Source organism: Zonotrichia albicollis, chromosome 13 (genome assembly GCF_047830755.1).
Source record: "Zonotrichia albicollis isolate bZonAlb1 chromosome 13, bZonAlb1.hap1, whole genome shotgun sequence".
NCBI lineage: Eukaryota > Metazoa > Chordata > Aves > Passeriformes > Passerellidae > Zonotrichia > Zonotrichia albicollis.
The window spans coordinates 12863341-12890883 of NC_133831.1; the positions used below are offsets into that span (position 1 = coordinate 12863341).

Here is a 27543-nt window from a genome sequence, read left to right on the forward strand (position 1 = left end):
TCAGCTCTGTGGGACACCACTGCTGGAAATCTGCATTTGCACTTCAGCTCAAAGTAAAGCTCCTGGTTAGAGAAATAACAAATATTCTGTTACAAGGAGAGAAGCTGGTCTGTGGTGAGTCTGAACTTCTGTTGGAGGAGGTGGAGAGGTTGAAACAGTGTTGAGGATCAGCTACAGGCTGTGTTACACGGGTTTCCTGCTGCCTTGTACAAGAGAAGAAAAGGAAAAAGGAAAAAGGAAAGGAAAGGAAAGGGAAAAGGGAAAAGGGAAAGAAATTCTGGTGTACATCTTCCTAAGATTTCTCTCATCTGCCTCTCAAAACTGGAGATGTTTCTTATGAAAACATCCAGTTTAATGCCACAGTATTAGAAAAATGGACACTAAAAATTATTTCATAGTCAGGACTAGTTGCAGAACCATATGGCTGCTTTCCATGCTACATTTATAGAATTAGGGTTCCAAGATTATGTAGATGGAAGAGGAAATAGAAATGGACATTTCTTTGAGCTTGGGGCACAATAGATGAGCATTTCAGAACAGAAATCAAATGGAAAACTGTCAGGGTTTATTTTCCACAGAATCCCAGGGTAGGTGAGGGCCCCTCTCAGCTCTCCTTAGGCTGAACAGGCTTAGCAGCCTTTTCTGAAACAACCTGTAAGTTTCTGGAAGAGAGAAGTTGGCCAGAATTAATAACAAAAATAAAACAAAACCCAAAACAGACAAAAAAATCTGCACAAATGCCTAGGCATAGAAAACTACCCTTTGAAACACTTAAGGGTTAAATTCTAACCCTCTTGATAACAAACATGTTTGTGGCTCTTGGGGACTTGGGTTAGTGGTGGCCTTGGCAGTGCTGAGGGGATCTTGGAGGTCTTTTTTAACCCACACCCATGCTATTCCTAGGACAGCTCTTAGTACTCTAGTCATCTTTGTGCTCTCCAATTTGAGAACTAAAACAATCCAGGTGTTTTTATGTGCTCGTTTTGCAAGTTTGACTGTAAAAACAGCTTGTGATTTGTGCTCCTTGATTTCAGCAAATGATATGAAAGCATTTCAAACTTGAGAGAAGATTCCCCATTTCAGGATTTGAGATCTCCTAAATATTAAAAACTTTTTAAAAACACTTTTTGGTACCATAAGGTAGCCAATATATTTTGTAAAATCTGATTTCCTCCTCCTTCTTCTCCCCACAACTGGATGGTTTGGAAGGGTTTCTGCTCTTCCTCTGTATGCTTACAGAGTTTATAATTTTTGGAGTTTTGGAGTTGATAATGGCATACTTAAAATGAGCAGCTTAAGGAATATTTTTATAGTGTAAAGTGGATTTCAATAACAGATAAAGAGTTCTTAATTTTAAGAAGTTATCTCAAAATCCTATCTGAATTGGTAGGTAGCATCTTGATATTAAATTTAAACTTAAGATGGTTAAATTGTATCTTTGAAGGCACTGAAAGTTTGTATTTGAGACAAACCCATGACACATAAGCAGGAGAATAGTGCTCCTTTCTGAGCACTTTCACTTCTGTAGAAGACAATGGATTACTTGCCCTGTTCTCACTCCCTGCAGCTGAACAGGGCAGGGGGACTTTGCTGTTATTAATATTTTATGTTTGTGAGTTATTAATGACAAACCTGGGCTGTGAGCAAGGCACAGGCCTGAGCAGTGCTGGGAATTGAACAGCAGCTCAACAATTTCTGAGGTGGATTTTCTTTACAGGCAATTTTGAAACCGTGGTTGGAAGTTAACTTTTCTAAAGACCATTCTCTACCTGAAACAGAAAATAATTCAGGAAAGACTGTGTCTTAAAAGATCAGATGAGATGAACACAGATTTTTTTTTTTTTTTTTGTATTCTGCACATATATAACTCAGAAAAATAAAAGAGCAACAAATATATTCAGAAAGTGTTTTTGTGATGAAATGCATGAAAATATTTGGAAAATATTTTTATAACACAATGAATACAAAAGTTCACAGAGATCCTGTACTTTACTAGAAGTATTTTTGCCTATGCAAAAGCTCAAGCCCAAAGGCAGTTTCAGCAACAATTTTATAAACATTCTTAGGTATATCCTCACCTCTTAACTTGGAGGAAGTCCAGTGTGAGTCAGTATATATCATGTTTTTTTGAATAAAACATTCTATTACACTTCCTTACTCTGTGTGTTTATATATATAAAATGGCTCAATTTAAAAGGACTGGGGAGAAATACAAATTAATGTTTTACAGATTACTCATGCACAAATGTACATTCAAATTGTAATTCTTGCCATTTTCTCTGTCCAGTCAGAAGCTTTTAGTTTCTAAAGTTACAAAGCAGTCCAGTTTTTTTCCAGGGTGGTTTTTATGGAAATAACCAGTTTAATGCCACAGTATTAAAAAAAACGGGCACTAAAATTTGTTTAATAGTCAGGGCTAATTGCAGAATCATATGTCTAGATTTCCATTCTCTTGTGAAAGCTCTGGAGACGGTTACATGCAAACAAGGTTCAGGAGCAACTAAGTGAGGACTGTTTGGAATTTTCTCTCATAAAATCAATAAAGTCTGTGACTGAAAAGTAATATTGGATAAATTTCTATTTTTTCCATCCCAAATAATTATTCTTTATATTTGTGCAATAGCAAATTGAATGTTAATATCTACCATGTTTTAATTAAACTTCTAGGAAAAAGAATTTGTTACAAATCCAAATTTAATTTATCTGTAGCACTCCACAAAAGCAATGCTCATTTTCTAAGCAATTTTTGATGTATAGATCTCTTGTGTACATTTAATGCTGCTTTTCATAAACACTGCTGTATTTTCCCATTTATGCACTGCACCATCTCCTGCTCATACACCCTACCACACCTTAGACCTTCAGTATTTTCACTGGCTACTTTCTTGAAGAAATTTCAGGAGACATTTAAACTTATCCTAATTAAACCAGTACAACCTATGTTTAATGCATTTTTAAGGTGGTTTCTTTTGATGCATCATGAACTTGCTCCTAAAGGGCAATCAGGAAGAACTACCCTGAATAAAAATGTAACCTCCTTTGAGAGGAACAGAGCAGCAGGAGCAGTGTGAGCCCAGTGGGGCCAAGCAGAGTAAGCCGGGACTGAGAGGAGCTGAACCAGCCCCTGCTCCTTCCCACCAGAGCATGGAGCTGTGCAATGTCCTATCCACTGAGACACTTTTTCCATTTTTTTGGAAACCCCTGAGAGATGATCATGAGGAATGATTCACCACTTCAGAGCAGAGCAGCAGCTCCAGTACATCCCAGTTTTGCAGGCTGGCACAGAGAGATGGAACCCAAGCTGCTGCCGGGGTCACAAATCCATGGTTACCCCTTGTGGGTCATTAATACAGGAAAATGTTTTATTTGCAGGGTCCTCTCAAAGACACCATCATTAGTTAAAAGCCCGATTGTGACGGTGTTCACAGGGGTCTGAGGATGAGGGAAGAGACAAGGATCTGACTCCATGTTTCAGAAGGCTGATTTATTATTTTATTATACATATTATATTAAAACTATACTAAAAGAATAGAAGAAAGGATTTCATCAGAAGGCTGGCTAAGAATAGAATAAAAAGGAATGATAACAAAGGATTCTGTCTAGGACGGAGAGTCTGAGCCAGCTGACTGTGATTGGCCATTAATTAGAAACAACCACATGAGCCCAATCCCAGATGCACCTGTTGCATTCCACAGCAGCAGATAACCATTGGTTACATTTTGTTCCTGAGGCCTCCCAGCTTCTCAGAGAAAAAATCCTAAGGAAAGGATTTTCCATAAAAGATATCTGTGACACCCGATGATTTAGGACCATTGTCTTTCTCTCAAGGTATTTCAGAGTGTGTGAGGAAGCGCTGGTGGGAAAAGGGCACACAGGAGTTCGATACCAAAAGCGTTAACAGCAAAATCAACTACCTTGAATTTCCCGCGAGGCTGCCGAGGGAGCAGCACGGTAGGGTTGCTGCTCTGGCGATACAAAGAGCCTTATTTTTGTTTTCCAAATCTTCTGAAACAGCGTCCCCGTTAGGGAATTGTATCACTGCAGCCATTCCGGTCTGGCAGGGGCAGCAGCTGCGGATCGCGGTAACTGCAGAGCGGAGCAGTGAAAGCGTGAGCTGGGCGTGCCTCGGGCTTTGGGATAGCTTACCCCGCCTTGGGACAGCTCTGCCCACTGCACATCCCGGCCGTGGGACATCTCATCCCGCTTTGGGACAACTCTGCCCGCCTTGGGACAGCCCGGGCGGTTCTCGCTCGCTTCTCCCGGCGGGACGGGAAGGGACCACCGGCCGCCGCCGCCTCTGCGGACACCTGGCCCGGCGAGGCTGCTCCATACCCCGCGTCCGTCCCTACGGCACCTCCCTGCACCCGCTGCCGCCCCGTGGCTTCCCCAGGGGCATCGCCACCCTCTCCCTGGCCGGCCGCACCTGCTGGGACAGCCGGGCAGTACCGGTGCCGATTCACGGCGCGCTCCCGCTCGGGCGGTCCCGGTTCCGGACCCGGACCCGGTGCCGATTCACGGCGCGCTCCCGCTCGGGCGGTCCCGGTCCCGCCCCAGGGCGGGGCGGAGGCGGCGGCCCCTCCCATGGTGCCCCGCGCGCGGCAGAGCCCCGCGCATGCGCAGAGCGCTGCCGGCTCCCAGCTCAGCGCAAGATGGCGGCGGGCGCGTCGGACCCACTGGAGGAGATGCTGCTCTTCTCCGAGGAGGTGGACGAGAAGGCGCTCAGCGACCTGGTGGGATCCCTGGAATCGCAGCTGGCCGGCGGCCGCGGCCCCGCTGAGCCGCCCCCGCCCAGGACCTCCGCCCCGTCCCAGCAGCCGCAGCAGGGGAGCCTGGCGGGGGACAGCAGTCCCGGCCGGCAGCAGCACGGCCGCCCCGCGCCCCCTCCCGCGCCCGGGGCAGGGGAGGCGGCGGGGCGCCCCGGCAGCGCGGGGAGCCGAGCCCCCGCCCAGGGGCCTCTCCCGGCCCCGTCTCCCCCGGCGGCGGCGGCAGCGGCGGCGGGGAGGGGAGCGAGTGTAAACAGTAGTAGTGTGCAGCAATCACATGGAGCGGCTCCCGGCGGCGGTAGCCCCGCCGCTCCCGCCCCGCCGCAGCCCGCCGCCCCTGCCCAGCCTGTCAACAACCATGTGGCCGCTGCAGCCGCCGCCGCCGCCGCGCGGGACGCGGGGAGCCCCGGCCCCGGCCCCAGCCCGCCCGCCGCGGACGGCGCGCCCGGGGCCGCGGGGGGCGGCGGAGCAGCGGCGGGAGCGGCCGAGGGCGCCGCCGCTGCCCCCGCGCCGCGCCCCGGCCAGGCGGCGCCCAACGGGGAGGGCGCGGGGGCCCGGCCGGCCGCGGTGCCGCCCGTCAGCGGGCACGGCGGGGCCGCCGCCGCGCAGCCCCAGCCCGCTCCCGGCGCGCTGCCCGCGGTCACCGCGCTCGGCGCCTCCGCCAGCCCCGCGCCCGCACCGCCGGCCCCGGGCTCGGCCCCGCCGGCCCCCGCGGCCCCCGCCGCGCCCAAGCCCGCGGTCACCGCCAAGGCGGGCGCTGCCCTGCCCGCCGCCCCCCAGGCCGTGTCGCCGCGGCCGGCGCTGGGCGCTGCCCCCCGGATCGTGGCCCCGCAGCTGATCGTGCGGCCGCCGCCGCAGACCACCATCCAGCTGCCGCCCGGCTTCACCATCCCGCCCGGTAAGTGCCGCGCTGCGCTCCCGCCGCTCGCTGCCACCCTGTGCTCCTGGCCCAGGGCTCTCCTTCCCCCCAGAGCTGTCGGGTCCCCGCTGCTCGGCGTGCTGGAAACCCAAGAGGAGGCACCTGTCTGAGGCACCGTCTGCCGGAGCGGCTGCCGCTAATTAGGGTGTAACTGGTACGGCTAATGCTGGGTAATTGCAGCTGCTGTGGGTGAGTTGCTGGTTTTGTCCTGGGGAGAGCGGCGGTCACGGTGAGTTACCCTGTGATGGTGTGGTTGGACAGCGCATAAAAAGCCGGGGAGCTGGAGTGCATGCTAAGGGTAACTTTATATGTGTTTTAAAAGATTTCTGCTTCACAGTTGATAGTCTTGAAAAGTTTTTCTGCTTGAAAGAATGGTTTCTGCTCTGAACCAGGTGTTAAATGTGTGTAATCTAAAATTTATAATTTCAGTAACTCTGATAAAGTCATTGTTGTGTGTGGGTAGTCTTCACATCACCAGATATTATTTCCAACTCTGAAGCAATCATGTCCTCTTTGTAGTCCCCTAAGTTTTTAAACTTTAATTATTAAAAATTTAAGTTTAGCAAGGTTGCTAGCTAACCAAGCCAGCATCCCTCCATCCTCACGATTCCTACTCTTAACCTGTATATTGTTTCATGTGAAGGGTGCTGTGGTCCCCTACTTAGATTTTCACCTTGCAAAAACTTGGGTATCTTCATGTCTTCTTGATTTAGGAGCTGATATAGCATTTAAGCTAATTCTTTTATTTCCTGTTAATATAAATAGCATGTTAAGATGTGGACCTATTGATGTAGTCTGAAATAACTGAGTTCTCCCAACTTATTTCTTGAAATATTTGATATTTATTAGCTAAGTAGAGCAGCAATGTTATGGTGTAGTTGTTTGCCTCTGAGTGCACATGTAATAGTTGTGTATTTGGCCTTAGTTTATGAAAAATCCTTCAGAATCTGCTGCTCTAAACATAAAAATCTTGGTGGTTTTGTGAAGACCCAACTAACTTGAGACAGATAAGTTGCTGTCCAGACTGTGTGCCCTTAGCCTTTGCCTCCCTTTGTTAATCTGCTGAAGATTGTTCTGTGCAGATGATAGCTGTGCATTGTAACTTTGCACACAGTTTCTCAAGTTCATTGTGTCAATTCTTTGAGCTGTTACTTTTAAAGAGAAGAGGGAAAACTGAACCTTAGAAACAGTCTGTTTCAGGATTTAAGAAACGTTAAGGAAATAGAAAGTTTTAATTCAAATTTGTTTTATTACAAGATAGTTGGAAATCCATTAAATTTGCATAAACATGAAGATAGTATGTTCTAAAAGGAAATTTATTCAAAAATACAATGTTACTTTTGCATTTTTAACTTGTGGATCATTTATCCTTAATCTGAAACTCCCATATAGCAAACTTCTATATAAAACAGAAATTTAGAATCAGTTTTTGAGAACAGGTTATTTTAGCAGATAATGGTCCTAAGTTGTGCATTTCATCTTTATGTGACTGACAGGAAGGTAAAATGAATCTCATCATTTAACTGGCTTCTAACTTGCACCAGCTGCTCAGTAGCAGGAATTTGTAGTCCTCCAAACTGAATTAAAATACAATGTTAACACATGAGCATTTATTCATTTATATTGTAATTGTGCCTGAAATTTGATGGAGACTTTGTGGCACGTGTTTCAATTCATTTGTCATTTCCACTCCGTTTTTCTCTATTCAGAATTAGGTTTAGAAAATGGGAAGATAAATTAAGAACACACCTGTGAATCTGTGTAATGCAGAGAGAACATGTATTTTTTAATGTGTGGAAGGCATTATCCTATGAGGGTTTTTATATAAAGTTCACAGTCATGATCACAGCAGTGATAACCCGTTTGGCCACTTGGCATATTCGGGTGTCCAGATGGTTTAGGAATGGCATGTACCAAATACATCAGCTGCTTGCAGGATTTTCTGCAACTATAAACTGTGAAGCTTGGTGCTTAAATGGCTAATGGACCTTAAAAGTTACCTTTTAGATGAGTTTTTAATGAGTTTCTTTCAACTTTCTATTTAAATTACTCTTGGCTTTGAGAGAGTTATTATTATGGCTTTTGGATGTGGTCCTTGCTGTAGCTCTGTATGCCTGTTACCTTAAACTTGATTGCCATGAGTCTTTAGTTTATAGTGGCAGAAATTTGCCTTCTGTTTGTGTTTGTAGCAGGCAAGGTTGGCTGGCAGCACCCAGCTCTGTGAGTGAAGGCTTTTATGTGTGCTGCAGTTCTCTACATGCTCTTCCCACAATTGGGGTTTGGTTTTTCCATGTCAGACTGAAAGATTTTCTTGCTGTAGGGTTCTGAAATCTGTTATAAGAGTGTTTGAATTTCTTTATCCTCAGGGTATTGTACAAACTGTGGTCCTTTAGCAAGGTGTTGTAACTGGGAAGTGAACAATTAAATTGGATATAAGCTGTTACCTTTAGAATTGGATATAAGACTTTACCTTCTTCATTTTCCTTTCAAAAGTTAAAAAAGTATATGAAGCAATTTGCACACAGAGGTAGGTTGTAGGAACAGTGTCTGCTGACCCTGTTATCAGCAATTCAAAGTGACTTCATAGGTTTTTAGTTTTTGGTTCTCTAGTAGTTTCAGACAAGATGTTTTTCTGTTTATTTGACCTGTTGTATCCTGTGTAGGTTAAATTATTAAAATGTACTCTGGAACTAACTTGGAAATTCTTTTTAATAGTCTGTCTGGAGAACTGCTTCTTAGTTCTGAGAGAACTAGAAGAACATTGCATGCTTTGCAGTGACCTTGAATGTGTGAAACTCCAGAATCCATGGACCAGCTTAGCCATTGTCTCCCTTTTTCTGACCTGCTGACTCCAAAACTTTGGGCACTGCTTGATGGCAATGGCTCTGTTGTGTAGAAGGCCTCTATTTGTGAGGTGTTTTACAAGAAAAGAATCTGAAAAAAAATACCATTTACTTCCAGAAAGTGTTAGAAAACACTTGCCAATTTTCTAAAGTTCTGCCCTGTGTGGTTGTGTGTGCTGAGTTGTGTTGGTTCTGTGGCCTAGCAGTGTTTGCTGTTGGTGTTTGAAGCACAGGCAGTGAGTGCCTCCCAAAGTGGTGATGCTGGGTACCAAATGCATTCATCTGCTGGTGCTCAGGGTTAAGGAAATCTCAGATGTTGTACGCTCCAAGTGTGTCTGGCCAATATTTGCATGTTGTTTAGTAAAGCTCTCCGGTCTTTATACAAGTCTTATTCTTCCAGATATCACAAATTTTAACATTATTTGTGGTATCTGGAAGAATAAGACTTGTAGAAAGTCTTGGTCCCTGGTCTGCCTGTACTCAGTTGTGTTCCCAGCAGCTGCCTTGTCCTTAGAGTTTACTTTTAATGAGCATTTATTTCTAATTTTCTTCTCCTGACCCTGACTAGACTGCTAGAAATCACTGTCCCCCAAACACTCCAGTGGCTGCTTCTTTCATCACTGCTTTCCATAAACTGCAGTTATTTAAATTCCAGACTGAATTGGGTCCGCTCATGGGGGCTCCCTTTGTTCTTTGAGATAAAATCTCATGCTACACGAGAATCCAGAAGAGATGCACTCCAGGAGTGCTGTGCAGTGCCATAGATGCCCTCTGCTGTGCACTGTGTGGTCAGAGGTTGTGTCTGTGTGTCCCTGCTGTCCCTGACTGTTGTTGTCCCCCAGGGATGGTGCTGGTGCGCACGGACGCCGGACAGCTCGTCATGGTGCCCCAGCAGGCCCTGGCACAGGCTCAGATGCAGGCCCAGGTGCAGACACAGGGACAGGGTCCTGCCAACATGTCACCCAGGCTTTCTGTGCCCACCACTGGTCCTGTGTTTCGCCTCTCAACAGCTCAGGTATGTCTGGCTTCATTTACCTTCGATGCATTATGTCTTACACATACCTCATATGATCCTGCAACTGTGCTTTCCTGCCCTTTTTGTTGTGAAAACAGGAAATAGTTATTCAAATGTTGTTTATTTTATGAGGCCTAGGATTTTTTTATTATTATTTAAGGAAAAATTTTGCTTTAGAGAGTCTGAGAGATGATTGGAGGCTGCAAAGCTCAGTCTTGTGTATCACTGGTTTAATAAATGTCCCTTGCTGCTCTGAATCAGAGGCACTGTGATATCCCAGCATGCTGAATCCCAGGATAGCTCATTTCACTGGACATTAGAAAAGAGAAAGCCAATCACATTCTATCCAAGGATTTGCAATAAATTTAAAATAACTTTTAAAATATACTTTATTCAAAAGAAAGATTTGATTCTTCTAATTTGCTTCTGGGTTGTGATCTGTCTACAGTGAAAGTTTTTCCTGTGTTTCGAGTACATTTCCCTTTTTCTAGGGATTGATAGGATAGTTTGATAAGTTTCCTGTCTCAAACTTATCAGTGGAATGTGTTGATTTGAACTTGGAGCTAATTTATCTTCTAGGGTGGATGTGGGGTATTCTTGTGTTTTTTGGTTTGGTTTTGGTGTTTTGTTTTTATGTGGGGGTTTTTTTGCCTTTTTTTATTATTTCTTTGAAGGCTGCATTGGTTTAAAAGCTTGTAAAGAGGCAATTTAGCCTAGGGCCATTTAAGGCTAGAACTGAGCTTTTTACTAAAATGTGGAGGCAAACATCTTTGGATCTTAGTGCGGGGCTGCTGTGCCATAGCAATAAGAGGCAGAGTTTAGGGTGGTTTTACCTAAGGTGTGTGTTTGCAGAAGAGATCAGTAATTCTGTGTGGAAAGATGAAAAAGATGCCTTTACAACTTTTTAGTTGCTTGAAATAAGTTCAGTTGGTATTTCCCAATATTTTTCAATTCATTACTTTCCCTCTTTGTGCTTTATGTATTGCACTGTACTTATAGTTAAAAGATTTTTGAATTTAATTCAAAACTGAAAACAATAATAAACATTTCAGATAAGAAGTAAACTGGAATAAATTTGGAGAATGGAAAATAGAAACACAAGGTAATCTATAAATCACAGAGCCAACTAGAATGTAAGTTTTAGTAGTGAGTGTACCTAGGAAGACTGTAGCTCAGGGTCAGGAAAGACATAAATGAAAGCCTGGAAACACTTGGAAAAACTTTATGCTCTCAAAAGAGAGGCAAGTGCAGTATTGGATGAAATTTGTTAAAGAACTCTTTGCAGAAAAGGCACCATATAATGTTTAAATTTGTGGTATCTGAAAGAATAAGACTTGTAGAAACCTTCAAAGAGAAATGTATTCCAGGAAAAGTAAACACAGAGATAAGCCTGTGTTTGTTGACAGATTTTTTTTTTACTAGTTTGATGACAACAAAATTGCAGCCAATTCCTGAATTTGTACATCTGTCTTGGGTTGTTGGGGCCTTTCTTTGCAAAGTGCAGTCACTTCTTTGGTATTTACTACAAGCAGATGTTGTAGCAGTGGCTCCTGAGACAAGTGCATGGTGTAAATGCAGAACAGGTGTGTGGTGGGACTGTACCAAGAATGGGATCCATGTTAGTTTTTAGCTATTTTTCTTGTGTACTGTTAGTTTTTATGTGGCCAGTATTAATTAATAGTGAATTAAAATCCACCGTGGAAGCATTCATAACAGATATTAACAAATTGTTTGTAGTTTGAAGATTTCTGAGGAATATTTTTTACTGCAGGAAGGAAGTGTGCAGAAATGTAGGTCCCCTGCTTGGCTCTGGGCTCACTCTGGGTTTGGATCCCAAACTCAGCCTCAAGATGAGTGCACAGCAAATGTGGATCATGTTGATCTCAGGCAGCTGCTCTCTGCTTGTATGGAGCAGTTAATGCTGCAGAAGGGATATAATCCCTCTTGATGGATTTCTATAATAATAAACCAGTGAGGAGAGGATGTTCAGGTGTTTGTAGATCAGCTGGGATCTGCAGAATTCAGGTATTAGAAGTTGTGTTTGTTTTGTTCAGGGTTCTGCCCCTCTGCACTGTAGGTGTTCTTTGCACTGCCTGCTGCTAAAACACTGGCTCAGAACACAGCAAGCCAGCAAGGCCTTAGGAATTATCAATATCTTGCAAAATTCAAAACTTGGATTATTTTAGTGTAGGGGGATTAGAATATTGATACTGTACCTTGCCAGGATTCATCTCCTTTGAAAATCTTAGTGGTAGCTGCCCAAACTGTACTGCATAATTTCTGTATTTGTTGTAATTAACAAGGTTAAGAAATAATTAATATTACCCTTGGGAAATTTACCTTCAACTTCCCTGATTGTGCATTTGATCTTCAGAATCTTATGCTTATGTTTTATATATGTTTGACCTTAGAGTGTTCTCTAAAAATTGTAGTTGACAGCCTCTTAAAACAAGATTGTAAAGATATAAATTCTAAAGGTATATCTAATCAGAACTACGCATGAGACTTTTATTTCATTAGGTGGATGGTTTAAAACCAGAGAGTGTTTATTGGTTTTCCAAATGAAACATTCAATGATAAATATTATGCTAAGGTTTTAGAAATGTCAGTTATTTGTTTGAGTAGTCATTATAATTTGTTGATTCAGAGATCAAGTTCTAAAATAAAGGAAATTGTGTGTACTGAAAAATAATTTTTTCAGGGAGTTTTAATTAAGCTGTTTTCTTTCAGGATTTCTTTCTGGTGGTCAGAAAGCTGAATTCAGTGAATTAAAATTTCCAGAAGAAGTTTAAAATTAATCAAAAATAATGTGCTAGGTTTTTGTGTGTATAGAGTATCAATGTTCAAGAGTCAGTGGTGTCCATTGTGACTGAAACACAGGATAATTCTGGTGCCATTAGCTCAAGACAGAATATAAACTTTAATTGCCTGGATTCTGCAAAGTATTTTTTGGGATGGATGAACATGCCAGGCTATGGAGTTTTAACTTTTCTTTCTGATATTAGTGGGATGGTTGGTATTTTACTGTATAAAATACTGTACTGAGAAATAAATAAATATTAAAAAAATGTAATATATATAATATATATATAATATAAAATATAAAATATTGTACTGAGTAGAGATACAGTAATTAAGCTCAACTTAATTACTGTATCTTTATTCAGTTATTTTAAGATAGTTTTATTTGGATTAAAATGCAACATGCTTACATTTGTAGAGCTTAGCATTGTATTTTAGTCACTGAGTTTGCATTTTAACTTTCTTTTACCTGTGTGGAAAGTCAGCAGGGGTGGAAACTTGCAGTGTGCCTCAAGGATTCTAGGAAATAATATCTTATGAGGAATGTATCAGAAAAAGACATGGCCTTCATACTTTATGGGTGTCAGGGTTACAGGTCTGCAGATTGTCCTAATTTTTAACCTGTGTCAGGTGTCACAAGTTACCCAGCTAAGTGATTGTTTTCAGTGTTCATTTGTTTATGCAATTTAAATAATGATTGTGGTGAAAAGTCTGTTGTGAGCTATACAGCTAGATGTAGAATACAATATATTAAATGCCAAAGAAATTGTAAAAGCTGGCAGTTACTTTTGGCAGCTCATTAAGAAGTGTTGAAAGTGCTAGCTGGAGAGCATAAAATAGATTTGGAATTACTCTTTTTAAAACTAGAAGAAGGAGTGTCTGAAAAACTCCCAAATGTTCATCTAAATTTGAAAGTTCTTTGGTTCTCTCCCCTTGACAACTGTGTAATTTCTCCACTCTTAAAAGAGGAGGGGAAAATTAGGCAATGTTTTAAATGTTCTGAAATAAGATCAACTTGGCCAATACATACAGAGCTGTTCAGATTCCAGACCCCTTCTGCAGCCTGGGTGGTACAGCAGGATTTTTCTTTCCATACCCAGGGTGTCATTTGCTCACAGGTGTTTTGGAGGAAAACGAACCAGGTTTTCCCTGAAAATTCCTCTAACTTCAGCAGCTGGGCTGGTATCCAGGTATGAAGGCCATGTCTTTTTCTGATACATTCTTCAGAAATTATTGTTTCCTGGAATCCTTAAGGCACACTGCAAGTTTCCACCAGTACTGACTTTCTACATGGCTAAAAGAAGGCTAAAATGCAACCTCAGTGACTAAAATACAATGCTGAGCTCTACAAATGTAAGCATGTTGCATTTTAATCTGAAAAAAACTATCTTAAACAACTGGATAAAGATACAGTGATTGAGTTGAGCTCTATACAGTAAAATACTCTGGGAGCAATGGGAGCTGCTGAGACAAGGAAGGTGTAGTGTGTGTCCTGAGGAATTGGTGTGAGGGCTGAAGTAAAGGCTTTCCTTAAGGGCAGTGGCTCTGTCCTTGCCTGTTCTGGTGTTGAAGGTTCAGAAGTGAAATATTTGTATATAATAGTACTTACCCTGTGGGGAATGGATAGAGCCACCCCTCTTCCCTTCCCAGGTTTAAAAGAAGGTGTGTTGGGATTGCAGTGCCAAGGACAAGAGTTAGAAGGGCTGAGATCCATAACTCCTGTTGCTCCCACCTTGCTGTGTCCTGTGGGTGTGTTCCAGTCCTGCCATGATGAATGCTTCAGCTGGGCACTCAAGGCACACGATGGAATGGCACAGCACACTTAAATCTGATGTTTCTCATTCTTTGATTGCTTGGATTTGCTTTTTAAGTTGTGACTTCTGCTGTTTATAGTACCTTTGTGTTGTGTTTTGCAGCTTGCAGGAGTAGAGGCAGATGTAGAGCTTGGGTACACTTTTGTGGTAGATTCTTGGGAGAAGAGAGGCAAGTCCATTCTGAAAGGAAGACTTGGATAATCTTTGATTAGACATTTAATTATGCTCCTCCTAATTACTGCTGTGTAAAGCATGAATAAAATCTGATTGTTTCCGTTCTTAGTGGGATTCTGGAAAACTGGCAGGTGGGATAAGCACAGGCCTTGTGGGGAGGGTCTCAGCTGGGTGAGTTTGAACTGAGCTGGGAGCTGCTGGGGTTGGACACGTGTCCCAGGGGGATGGATGGATGGATGGATGGATGGATGGATGGAGCCTTGTGGTAAGGGTCTCAGCCGGGTCAGCGTGAGCTGAGCTGGGATCTGCTGGGGTTGGACACATGTCCCAGGAGAATGGATGGGTGGATGGGTGGAGGAGGAATGGAGGGATGGATGATGGGTAGATGGAAGGATGGATGGATGGATGGAGGGAGGGATGGATGGATGGATGGATGGATGGATGGATGGATGGAGCGAGCCTTGTGGGGAGGGTCTCAGTGTGAGGCTGAGCTGGGAGCTGCTGGGGTTGGACGCATGTCCCAGGGGGATGGATAATGGATGGATGGATGGATGGGTGGAGGAGGAATGGAGGGATGGATGGATGGGTGGATGGAAGAATGGTCAGATGGATGGATGATGGATGGGTAGATGGAGGGGGTGGATGCATGGATGGATTGATTAATGGAGGATGGGTGGATGGAGGGAGGGAGAGATGGATGGATGGAGGGATGGATAATGGATGGATGGAGCCTTGTGGAGAGGGCCTCAGCTGGGTCAGTGTGAGATTGAGCTGGTAGATGCTGAGGTTGGACATGTATCCCCGGATGGGGGTGGATGGACGGATGGTGTCTGCAGCACACTCAGCCCAGAGGAACACTGAAACACATCCAGAGAATCAGAGCCTGGCAATAACAGCACTTCAGACAGCAGTGACTGAGAGATATATTCAATTTTTTAATGATCTTTTCCATTTATAGTGTTCCTGGTATCTTTAAAATATTCAAGAAAAGCATGAGTATGTGCAATTGTACCAAATAGCATCTTTAATTTAGTTCAAACTATAATATTGCATAGGATTGTAATGGGAATGTTAATGGTTGGACTCACTGACCTTTGAGACCTTTTCCAACACAAATGAATCTACAATTCCGTGATATTAACTACTCTTAGCTGCAGCTTTCTCCAGTGTTTTGTTTTGGTTTTTTTGTTTAGAGAAAAATTGCAAAATGCTCAGGTATATTAAAAGTATTTTTCATATCAGTGCAGTTACAAGAGGCTTGTTTGGTTTTTTTATTAGGTATCTCAGGGTTTACATGGAAATAGTTGTCTTCCCTGAGTATTATAATAATCTTTGGGTGCATTGAAAAGTGCAAGTTTGTTGTACTGTGGAAGTGATAATGTACATCTTTTGAGCAACATGATTTGGATGCTTTTGACTTAGCTGTGCATAATTTTAATTTAACTATTTTTTCTTTGTGATTTTAGTTTCCTTTTACTTTTTGGTTGACATTAATTCTAGCTGAATATTAATAATGTTGCCAAAATTTAATCAGCTTTAGAATATTAGCTAAGGTACAGGATTTTTAGGAAACAAGTCATAATTGGTTGGAACTTAAATTGATCTTAGAAGAGTTCTGCTCTGGATTCTTGTACTATGAGCAGCTCAAACAGTGTGGGTTTGCTTGCTCTTCTATATCCTTCAGAGATAATAAATAAATTCAGAAGTCTTCTAAAACTGGTTATTAGATTGCATTAAATTTTTGCCTCCTTATCTTGTTTTGGATTCTAGACTTGTGAAATTGTGAAAAATAGGGAGGTGCTGCCATCTAGTTTTCCTTTGCTGTGTTTCTTTTGTTTATCTGCATTTTTCATTTGTACACTTGGTCTTTTCATGCCTTTGATGTGTTTTTTTACTGGCTTTCATTATCTTAATACCCAGGTGAGCTTACATTCATAACCAAATGGCAAAAAAAATTGCTTATTTCAAATTATTTTTTATTGCAGTTATTTTATGTTAGTGACAAAGTGCTGCTGTAAACTAAAAATATAAAGTGAATATCATACACGAAAGACCAATGTTAGCCTGGCCTACAGTATTTTATTTTGGAATATTTGTTATTGGAACTTCAGAGCAGGTGAAAGAGTCTATATTGGAGTTTTCATGGGGCTGCTGCTGAAAATGGATTTGGCTTCAGAGTTTATGGATGTTTTTGTTTCAAGTTTGATTCAAAATGTGCTTTCCATTATGAAAATTTTTTGTATATTTTAGTGATCAGAGAAGGCAGTTATGTGTGAAGTTTGATTGTTTAGTGTTTTGTTTTCATTGACTAAACAACCTGATATATTTTTTAAAAAAATTACAGTTTTTATAGCTTTCTTTTTTCTTGCTTTAGGTATTTTTCTAACTTCTACTCTTTAAATTGGAATTCTGTATAATGAACTTTACTGTTTGGTTTTCTGTGTTTTCATACTCACTTTCTGTTAAGTTTCACTTTGCCATCTATTTTTAAAATGAGAAAAAAAATTTTGGAGGGTGTGCCAGGCCCTGCATCCCCTGCTGTGGCTGTGCCTTGTTTTTGCTGTGGGACACACTGTGAGCAGCAGCTCAGGCTGTGCCTTCCCTTGGTGCTGAGGGCACTCTGAGCCTGCTGATGGTTCCCAAGCCTTGCAAATCTGAGGTTGGTCTGCTCAAACACTCACATCTGGGTTTTCAGCACTGGTTATATTTTTATGGCAACTTTGGTAATTTTATTCTCACTTATTTATTATTATTGACTCTTGTTTTTCTTCCTGTTTTCACATTCTTTCTGCTTTTCCAACAAATGCTTGTTTTATTCTTTGCAGAATTTTTAAGCAGACAGATAAATCTTGGTTGCTAAGGTGCACTGCCATTGTCATCAGATAAACTATTCCATACTATTTCTTTTGTGTATTTGGTTTTTAGGCTTCTTTGCAGTGTTCCTGAGAACACATTTGTGGTGGTAGGGCAGGTCAGAGAGAGTAAGAAATGTGTGGTCCTTACTGTGCTTTAACCACGAAACTATTTTCCTTCTCTTCCTTCACAGTGAGTGATTCTCTTCTGTATTAACAGACAACAGGTTTTCAGTACTTAAAATTGATACTGTTTGCATTTTTCTAGCATTGACACAGCTCTAAAATTTAGAAAACACTCAAATGTTACTGAGGCTGTAAATTAAACATGCAAAGATCAGCAAGTATAAAGAACCTCCTATAAAGGAGGTTCCTGAGCACTGTCATAATGGCTGCCATGTGCATATGCCTGACCACATACTACTGTTATTTTTTAATTTCTTAATTTCTACAGTATGTAGGCTGGACAGGCCTAATTAATGAAGATTTATAGAACTTTTTTTTCCACTGTACAGTGGGTTGCTTCAGGCTTACTTGTTGCCCCCCCTGCAGTGGGAATTAATAACCAAGCAGGTTTTTTTTGTGAAGCTTATCCCTGTAAAAACTTTCTCAACAATGCAGTTAAGGGGATTACTAGCCTCCTTTTGTAAGTAGGAAATGGAGCCTAATTGTCTCTATTTTAAATATGGAATGAGAAATGCTGTTTTTGAACTCAAATTTATTGTGTTCATTTGCAGCCATGGCCACTCCTGGTCCCAAACTGCACATTTCAAGTTGGGCACTCGTAAAAACATTGATTTAATACATAAGAGTATTGATTACAATGGATTATCTGTATTTACAGGCAGCACTAAGAACTAGAGGCAGGAGTAGAATCCAGCTGAAGTGACAAAATTCGGCTGTTTTTTTTTTCTCCAGATATTTTGGATGAACCCTAGTGATTGTAGGAGGACCAGCCACTTCACCTGAGCAGAGAAAGTGCTTTGATGAGTATTTGCTTCAGCAGTTTCTGAGGTTCTGGACTTAGAACCCCTGGTTTCTGAGGGTTTTCTCTGGGGAGAAGGAAAGTGGAGCTGTTGTCTTAGGAGTGAATTTATAGGACACAGAGTTGCACAATTCCAATGTGCTCTGACAGCCTGAAGTGGGAGTGACTTGTTGCACCCTGAAATCGGAGTGTTACCTGTGTTACCTGGTCAGGCAGAACAAGCCTTGGGACCCCCCTTCCCAGGCTGTCCCTCCTGGGATCCTCCTTTCCCCTTTCCCTGAGCTGTGTGCACAGAGCCAGCTCAGGTCTGTGTGGAGGTGCAGCTCTCCCAGGCTTTGCCTCCCTGTTCATGTGCCCAGGGGAGAAGGAAAGTAGAGATATCTAAGGAGTGAATTTATAGGACAATTCCCATGTGCTCTGACAGCCTAAATGGAAGTGACTTGTTGCACCCTGAAATCAGAGTCACTGTTACCTGTGTGACTTGGGCAGGCAGAACAAACCTTGGGACCCCCTCATATCCAGGCTGTCCTTCCTGGAATCCTCCTTTCCCCTTTTCCTGAGCTGTGAGGGCAGAGCCAGCTCAGCCTGGGTGCAGATGCAGCTCCAGTGTCCCCCTGGGCAGCAGCAGCAGCAGCAGCTCATTCATGGGCTGCTCATTCATGGTCTGGCTTCCTGCCTGGCAGGGTCTGAGCACAGGGCAAAAGGCTCTTCAGTGTTACTTCTGTTTATCTAGGGAATGTAAAAACATCTGATTTATCTAATACAAAATAATTTTTAAAAGTATTTCTTTCTAACTCTTCAGGTGATTTCAGAATTTATAGCGTCCTACCAAACCTCAGCAGCTTTTCCTCAAGGAACACCATGAATTCTTGTAGATTCATCCAGGAGGAACTTGACACACTGGGTTGTGATTTTTTGTTAAAATAACGTTGATAATTTTTGTTTTCTCTTTAACATATTTCTCATGAGATCTGTTTACAGATTTCTTTCATAGAAAACACACCTTTTTCTTTCTAAACATTTTTTATCAGTTCTCAAAGTATTCATGTTGGGAATCCTTTAAGTGTCTTCTGGAAACTTGTAGCTGTCACTTGAAGATCATTTCCATGGTATTTAAGAATTTCTCAGGCTAGTTCCTTGTTATGTTTCTCATCCCTTCATTTCAGACTTACCTTTTTAACCCTTCTAAATTTTGGAACCATGTTAATAAAGCATTGCATTGCTTTGTTTGCAGTTCTCTGCTGGTGAGGGATTTCTTCCTATCCAGCACTTTAGTAGATTTTACTGCCATTTTCTATTAAAGGCTTTTGTCACTATTGATTTTTAAAACCAAGGGTGAATTTAGTTTCCAAGTTTCACAGTTTGCTGCTGAGGTTTGGCACATGGGAATATATTGTTAGTTGGGCATTATAATAGTGAAAATTTATATTTTAATTATGTGCAGTCTTATTTTCAAGTATGTTCCTGTGGTGAAAAATGGGCATTTATTAGCTGAGAAAAATTCTCTACCCTGCAGTCTCACTCTGTATTTGTGGATTTCTGGCTGCAGCTCTTGCCTGGAAGCTGATAGCTGCCAGAAGTGCCCCTGGTTATCTGCTTTTTTCCTAAATCCTCACTTCTGGAAGCCCAGACTGATAAGGGTGCAGATATCACAGGCAAGCTATGTTCTTAGGCTGGAAATTGATTATAAGCAAGTGAATTAGATACACAATATTTATATTTCAAATGCAACACTCATTAGGTAGATATAATTTCATTTAACCAGAATTTTAAAATACTTGGTCATTTTTATAATGAAGAAAAGAGGTGTAGGGTGTTTTAAACAAGAGAAGCTTTATGTGGTCCTTCTTACAAAAAACCAGATAATTCTGCCTCTTCATGATGATGCTGTTTATTGTCTCTAGGCTATCTCAGGATGGAAGGCATCCCTAGTCAAGATTTTAAAAATCTTGAAAGCTATACAAACAAAAAAAGGGGTTTGTTCAGATGTCAGGTAGATTTATTTGATTTGTTTTCTTTCCTCCTTTTTCCCCCCAAGTACAGAAGATTGATATCCAGTAGATGATGTTGCTGGACTGATTTGTGAGGAATGCTAGGGGCTTTGAATGCCTGCCTGGGCTTCTGCTCCTTTTGGAGATATTTTAGAGTACACTAGATGTTCTTTGGAGAAGTATTTACTAGACAATGTAAGAATCAAAAATAAGCAGTGCTTTATAAAATATGAATTTTAGAGACATAGGAATTAAAATTTAAATCAAGGAAAACTAGTTTTATCTTGTAAAAACCAACATCAGCCATGATTTATTACTCTATCCACTTAGAAAAATTGTCTTTTTCAAGTGTGTGAATGCAAATCTTAATAAATGCAAGTTATAAGACAGCAGTGTGGCCTCCATTTTTAGTAATGTGTGGTTCTCATTTTGTCATAATTGCCATGTTGTGTGATGCATTTTGTTTATAATGATATTTACCTTCCTGCAGAATTAAGTAACTTCTCTGGAGACAATTTTTTAATTCCTAAATCTTGTCCTTTTGTAAGATGGCAAGAGATTTCAGTCTTGCAATGAAAATAAATCACAAGATAAGTAATATGATTGCTAAAAAAGACAAATTTTCTGAGCTTTAGAATGTACCACTGACTGAAAGGCTGTAGGTCAGTCCTTTTCCTTTGTCTGCTCTTCATGTTGCAGTTGCTGTCTGGGTACAGAGACTGTGTTCTATGACAAAGGCTCTCCCCGTGTTTAGGTTTTGTTTCTCTGCAAGCTAATTTCTACATAATCCAATCTGAAATTATTGTGAAGAAATTCAGAAAGCAGAAAAATATTCTGTCCATATTAATTCCATAAAGAAAAAGCACTACAACAGGCCCATAAATACCAAGAGGACCAGTATGTGTTACTGGCAATGATAAACTCAAATATTGATGAATACTGACATGTAAATATTACAACTGAATTAATGCATCAATGTTTTTGCAGGTCACATTTGTTTTTTCTAATCTTTCCCGTATAGCTCTATGAGTAATAGCTTTCAGGAGAAGTACTGCAAATGACAACAAAGCTGTCATTGAACGTGAGAAAGCTGATTTTCCAGTATTTGTGAATATACATATAAAAACACATTAATAGGTTTGATTTTTTTTTCTTAGTATTAATAATAATTATTAAAAAGCCTTGGAGATCAAGCTGCTAAGGAGAAGAAAAGTAAAAGATTTGTTTTTTCTTTCTCAGCAGCCAACGTCCGTGGGCACCTCCAGCGTCCGCCTGGGGCTCCCCGTGCAAGCCAAGGTGGTGCCATCGACAGCAGCGCCCGCCAGCGCCACAGCCACGCTGCCAGGAGGGGCTGTGCTGTCCCACACCACGGTCAGGGCCTGCTGGGGACACTGCCAGGGCTGGGGACACTGCTGGGGACACACTGCCCATGCTGGGGGACACTGTGCCCGTGCTGGGGGACACTGCCCATGCTGGGGACACTGTGCCCGTGCTGGGGGACACTGTGCCTTTGCTGGGGACTCACTGCCCGTGTTGGGGGACACACTGCCCGTGTTGGGGGACACTGTGCTCGTGCTGGGGACAGACATTGCCCATGCTGGGGACACTGTGCTGGGGACACTGTGCCGGGGACACTGTGCCCGTGCTGGGGGACACTGTGCCCGTGCTGGGGATACTGTGCCCTTGCTGGGAGGATGCACTGCCCGTGCTGGGGGACACTGTGCCCGTGCTGGGGGACACTGTGCCCGTGCTGGGGGACACTGCCAGGGCTGGGGACACTGCTGGGGACACGCTGCCCATGCTGGGGACACTGTGCTGGGGACTCACTGCCCATGTTGGGGGACACAGTGCCTGTGTTGGGGGACACAGTGCCTGTGTTGGGGGACACTGTGCCTGTGTTGGGGGACACTGTGCCTGTGTTGGGAGACCCTGTGCCTGTGTTGGGAGACCCTGTGCTCGTGCTGGGGACACTGTGCCCTTGCTGGGGACACTGTGCCCTGTGCCGGGGGACCCTGTGCTGGGGGACACACTGCCCGTGCTGGGAGACACACTGCCCGTGCTGGGGGACACTGTGCCTGTGTTGGGGGGGACACTGCCCGTGCTGGGGGACACTGTGCCTGTGTTGGGGGGGACACTGCCCTTGCTGGGGACTCACTGCCGATGCTGGGGATGCACTGCCCGTGCTGGGGGACACTGTGCATGTGCTGGGGACAGACATTGCCCATGCTGGGGACACTGTACCCGTGTTGGGGGACACACTGCCCATGTTGGGGGACACGCTGCCCATGCTGGGGGACACTGTGCTCGTGCTGGGGACAGACATTGCCCATGCTGGGGAACACTGTGCCCGTGCTGGGGGGGCACTGCCTGTGCTGGGGCTCTGGGCATGAGGGGACATTCAGGGTGGATGTATGGAGGAGTTGTTCCTGGGAGGGTGGGAGGCTCAGAGCCTGCTGGGGCTCTGGGCACGATGGGACATTCATGGAGGAGTTGTCCCTGGGAGGGTGGGAGGCTCAGAGCAGCTGTGGGTGCCCCAGGATCCCTGGCAGTGCCCAAGTTCAGGTTGGGATGGGGGCTTGCAGCAACATGGAGTAGTGGAAATGGATGAGCTTTAAGTTCCTTTCCAACTCAAACCATTCTATGATTTTTGTATTTTTTTGAAAGTGAAGATTAATTTTTTTTGAAATATAAAATATTTTTAGGTAACAGTAGCTACGACGAGCGCTCCCAACCTGTTCAAGACGACGGTGGCAGGTGGAGCTGCAGCCTCCCAGCAGCCTGCAGTGCTCAGCAGTGCCCAGAGCCAGGGCTCAGGGGCGGGGCAGCCACGGCTGCCACTGCCCCCTCCCACGGCAGCGCAGGTGCCAGCACAGCCCCTGGTCATCCCCAGCTCCCCTGTGCCTGGCACCACCGTGGTCTCACAGGTAAATGGGGGAATGGTGGAAACTTTGTTTTCTTGGTGCTTTAGGAACTCCTCGGGTGTGTTCAAAAGCTGGAAGAGCTTTTTCTTCAGGCAAGCATGTATCCCCTGATGGGACAAATACTTGGCAAATGGGAAAACCTGTCACAGTATTCACAGGGGTCCCAGGATGAGGGAAGAGATGAGGATCTGACTCCATGTTTCAGAAGGCTGATTTATTATTTTATCATATATATTACATTAAAACTATACTAAAAGAATAGAAGAAAAGGTTTCATCAGAAGGCTAGCTAAAAATAGAAAGGAAAAGAGTGATAACAAAGGTTTGTGGCTCGGGCCCTGTGTCCAAGCCAGCTGGCTGTGATTGGCCATTAATTAGAAACAACCACATGACACCAATCACAGATCCCCCTGTTGCATTCCACAGCAGCAGATAACCATTGTTTACATTTTGTTCCTGAGGCCTCCCAGCTTCTTAGGAGGAAATAATCCTAAACAAAGGATTTTTCATGAAAAGATGTCTGTGACAAAAACCCTTCCCTGGTTTCAGCCACATGGGATAGAAATGCTGAGAGGGAGGAAGAGCACTTGTGCTCAGCTCTCCCCACCTGCCATGTCTGTGGCACTGGGGAAAGAACAGCTCTGTTCCTGCAGCCAGAGCACTCAGGCTTTCAGTCTATGGACTGTCCTCTTGCTGGGCCTCAGAACTGTGCTTACACCAAAATGTGATGTTTCTGTTTCTTGCTGCATTTACAGCATATAAAATAATGGCTTCTTTTACTACTAATGAAAAAAAAAAAGATTAGATAGGATGATGTTTGAAGAGTTATTTCTAATTTGATTTTACTGCTGTAGCTGCTTTGTACAAAAACATGCTGAATCAATAATTTAACAAATTAAGATAGCTTGGGGAACATTTGTACCTTCTCTGTTTGGCATCTCAAAGGGGAATTCATCTCCAGCAAATTGTTGTCTTCTCATATTTAAAGTTATTTCTACCAAAGCAGACTGTAAAATATAAAATATATAATATATTTCTTTCATTGATTTTTTGTTGTTATTTGTGAGCTATAATGTTCGGTTACCTAAAGAAAAGAAAATCTCAGGTAACAAGCAGTAATAGCAAAACATATTTCTCATATGGCCTGAATTAGAAAAGTTTCATCATTTTCCTTATTTGTAGTGGTCAGAGCATGCATTGATTGTGATGAAAAAATAGCATGAAGCTAATACTTGTTTTCTTTGGTTTTTGCAGGAAATGCAAGAGAATGTGAAAAAATGTAAAAACTTTTTAGCTACCCTTATAAAACTTGCTTCTCATAATTCACCATCTCCTGAAACGTCCCGCAATGTGAAAGCTCTGGTTCAAGATTTGTTGGTAAATATTTAGTTACCATTTATTTTGTCAGTTTTCTATTAAACTTATTTATGGATGCTGAAAACTATTGCTTTGATCTTAACAGTTCTTTTGGCTGTAATGAAAGGGGTTGGACTTCATCAAAATGCAGTGTTCTGTATGTTATATAAATTTAAAAATTCTGTTAAGGGCAGACTTTCTTTGGGTTTTTGAAAGGGGAAATGCAGTAAAGTATTTAGTAGGCAGTGTCAAAGCCACTTTTGTTTTGATGAGTAATACTTTGATTTCAACTTGAGGATTTGTTATTCTAAATATGGGATCCTCCTAATCCCCCTAAAATCTGGGATTTTTCCTTGAGGATTTGTTTTTTTTGCTCCAAACCCTGTTCTTCTCTGAAACAAGAAGCTCTTAATTTTTGAATCACAGAACAACTGTAGATACAATCCCTTCACAACATGGGTTGGAGTTTCTAGGACTGAATGAGCAATATTTTCCTGATTTTCAGCTGTTCTACAGACAGGAGCCTGGGTGGCACAGGGGTTTCCAGAGGCAAAGCTGTGTTAGAGTGCCCTGGCTGCAACCTCCAGTGAAACAGTGAATTGTATAAATGGGCTGCAGACAGAGCTGGGAAAGAGTCAAGCTGCTTAAAAGAAATGTAATATAGTCTATGAAAAACCTGGATTTAAAACTAGTTGCTATACATTTCTTTGAATTCATTGCCAAAGAAATCTGTATATTTTACACCAGCCTAAGGCCGTTTTCAAGTGTGAGCTGTTCAACAATCATATTCAATGATTCCAGTGAAAACTTGTTTTAATTTTTACCAATTTGAAAAGACTAAATAAATAAAGGTAACTACTTACAGTATTTTAAACGAAGTACCAACACACATAAATAATAAATATATTTATTGAAGCTTGGTTTGGTTTGAGTTTTCTCTTGTTCTGTATCAGTCAGGAAGGCTAATTAATTTTTTTGTTACAACCTGAACTTCTAACTAAAGCAACTTTAGAAGTCTCCTAAAATGCACCCAAGTTAGAATTCTCTTGAATTGCTACTAAATAAATGTATTTGATAAAAGTGTAGACTTTGTGAGCATACATACAAATTCATAGAGGAGAAAATTTTATATCTACTTATAAGCATGCCTTTTGTGTATGGCCATGCCTTACATATATAGTAGTTTTATATTTAGTTTATAGCTTTAGTCCATAGTTTTATATATATTTTCTATAAGTTAAATTGTACCATCAGAACTGGTTTTGGAATTACTACAAAGGCTGACAAATTTCATATTTTTAAGGTTACATCAACAACCTGTTGTGGTTGTTTTCTTTTAATTTAAAAAAAATAAATCACTATGTAAATGTTAGCAAGAGAGTGGAGTCCCAAAAGAGACTTGAGCGTTTCTGGGGCCTTGTTTTTTCTGAAATTGTGCTTCCCCAAGGGAATTCTCTGCATTTTGAGTGGCATGTTACATGTTTGGGTAGTGCTTGGCAGAATGATCTTAGGAGTTAAAGGACTTCAGCTCTGAAAGTTTTTGGTATGGCAGCCTCTTTAGCTAGAGAGGTATGTGTATGTAGTAGTTGGGAAAGAGGAAACCAAACACCTGAACTGAGATGTTGGTGCTTGTTTTTTTCTTCACCCTGAAGGATGCAAAGATTGATCCAGAAGAATTTACAGGCCGCCTTCAAACAGAACTCAAATCATCTCCTCAGCCATATCTCGTACCTTTCCTTAAGGTAATGTGAATATTGTTTGGATAAATTTATTTCAGAGCAAAATTTCATTACATGAACTCTTAGAATATCCTTTTTAACTAGTGTTATGTTCACTGGCCCAGGACTGCCCTTCCTTTACATCTGAATGCTGCCCTTTTCTGCCAGGATCTTCCTGGCTGGAGGTTCTGTGCTGGCTGCACCTGTGCCAGGCCAGGCAGGAGCTGCTCCAGCAGCCTGGGACAGTGCTCAGAAACTGGGAATTCCCACAGGAGGGACACCTTGTGTGTTTGGGGCCTTGGCTGAGATCCAGAAAAATGGATTTGTCATCCAGGAGTTCACAGCTTGAGCAGCCCTGATCTAGAACGTTGCAGTAATTAGATTAAAAAATAAAAAGCAGTTACATTCTTGTTTGGAAACCATTCATTGGCTATTCTGTACTGATCCTTTACTTCTAGAATACATACACTTTTCTGTGGTAGTAGGTAATTTTTTGTGAAGAAGAAAAAAAATTCACATTTCAAAGAGTCCCAAGTTATATTTAGAGAATGCTTCAAATTTAATAAGTTGTTGCCACACTGTTTTCCTAATTTATTTTTTTGTCACTGATAACTTTCAATCCACGTGTACCAATAATTATGAAGAACTGAACTGGATAAAGTGTTAATTAGATGATTCTGCTTCTAATCTGGAACTAATCAACAGTAGAATTTCTGATATGATACCAAATGGATTTATTGTGGGGTCCTACATTAGTATATGTGGGGCTAAATTTAACTGTTAATTGGTTCTGTAAATTAGCTACCATAACTTCCATATGCAGGATTATATACAAACATAAAAAGCATGTTTAAGTCCCAACAAAACTACAAATATGATTTTTAAAATATTTTTGGTCTAGTTCAAAACTTCTCTGCTTAGGGCAGACTTTCTCTCTCTTCTCTCCCTGCAACTTTGCTTCACAACTTCTGCTCCTCTTTTTTCAAGTTATCATTAACACTTGTTTGTGGCTTTTACTGCAGTCACTTCTAGCATCATGATAAGAAGCAGGAGCTTTCAAAGAAAGGACTTTCTTTGAAGTCCTCTCTGGGCAAGAGGCTTTAAGTTTTTAAATCAATGTTAGAAGTTTAGAAAGAGCTGTAGCTTGGGTTAAACACTGTTGCATTCTGCAGCTGCCTGAGGGAGCACTTCAAAAGAACACTTCTGCTACTTAAGAAGTAAAAAGTTTGTTCATGGAGGTACAGTACAGCATTTTAGAAGTGTGTTTTCCTTGAAATGGTATCAACATGGGGCTTACAATAGTACACTTTTCTAATGCATTTACAATACTTCAGAAATAATGCAATAAACAGCCATGCTGTAAGGCACTGAGAGGGAAATAATTTGGTTGT

At 42.2% G+C, this 27543-nt stretch overlaps 1 protein-coding gene and 1 long non-coding RNA gene across 2 annotated transcripts in view; one reads left to right on the forward strand and one right to left on the reverse strand.

The window, feature by feature from the left end:
• Positions 1 to 352: 352 nt before the first annotated feature.
• On the reverse strand, positions 353 to 4409 carry LOC106629700 (uncharacterized). The gene is made up of 3 exons (XR_001333082.3): positions 3915 to 4409; positions 1633 to 1769; positions 353 to 662 (listed from the first exon to the last, which is right to left on the reverse strand). It is a non-coding gene; the product is annotated as an uncharacterized LOC106629700 (long non-coding RNA).
• A 191-nt stretch (positions 4410 to 4600) lies between these two features.
• The window catches only part of LOC102068829 (transcription initiation factor TFIID subunit 4), a 152731-nt gene continuing 129788 nt past the window's right edge, over positions 4601 to 27543 (forward strand). The window contains exons 1-6 of the mRNA XM_074551063.1: positions 4601 to 5661; positions 9368 to 9540; positions 21398 to 21529; positions 22861 to 23082; positions 24333 to 24455; positions 26087 to 26176. Of these exons, the coding sequence (XP_074407164.1) occupies positions 4650 to 5661; positions 9368 to 9540; positions 21398 to 21529; positions 22861 to 23082; positions 24333 to 24455; positions 26087 to 26176 (1752 nt within the window). The 5' untranslated portion in view covers positions 4601 to 4649. The remainder of the gene's footprint in view (positions 5662 to 9367; positions 9541 to 21397; positions 21530 to 22860; positions 23083 to 24332; positions 24456 to 26086; positions 26177 to 27543) is intronic.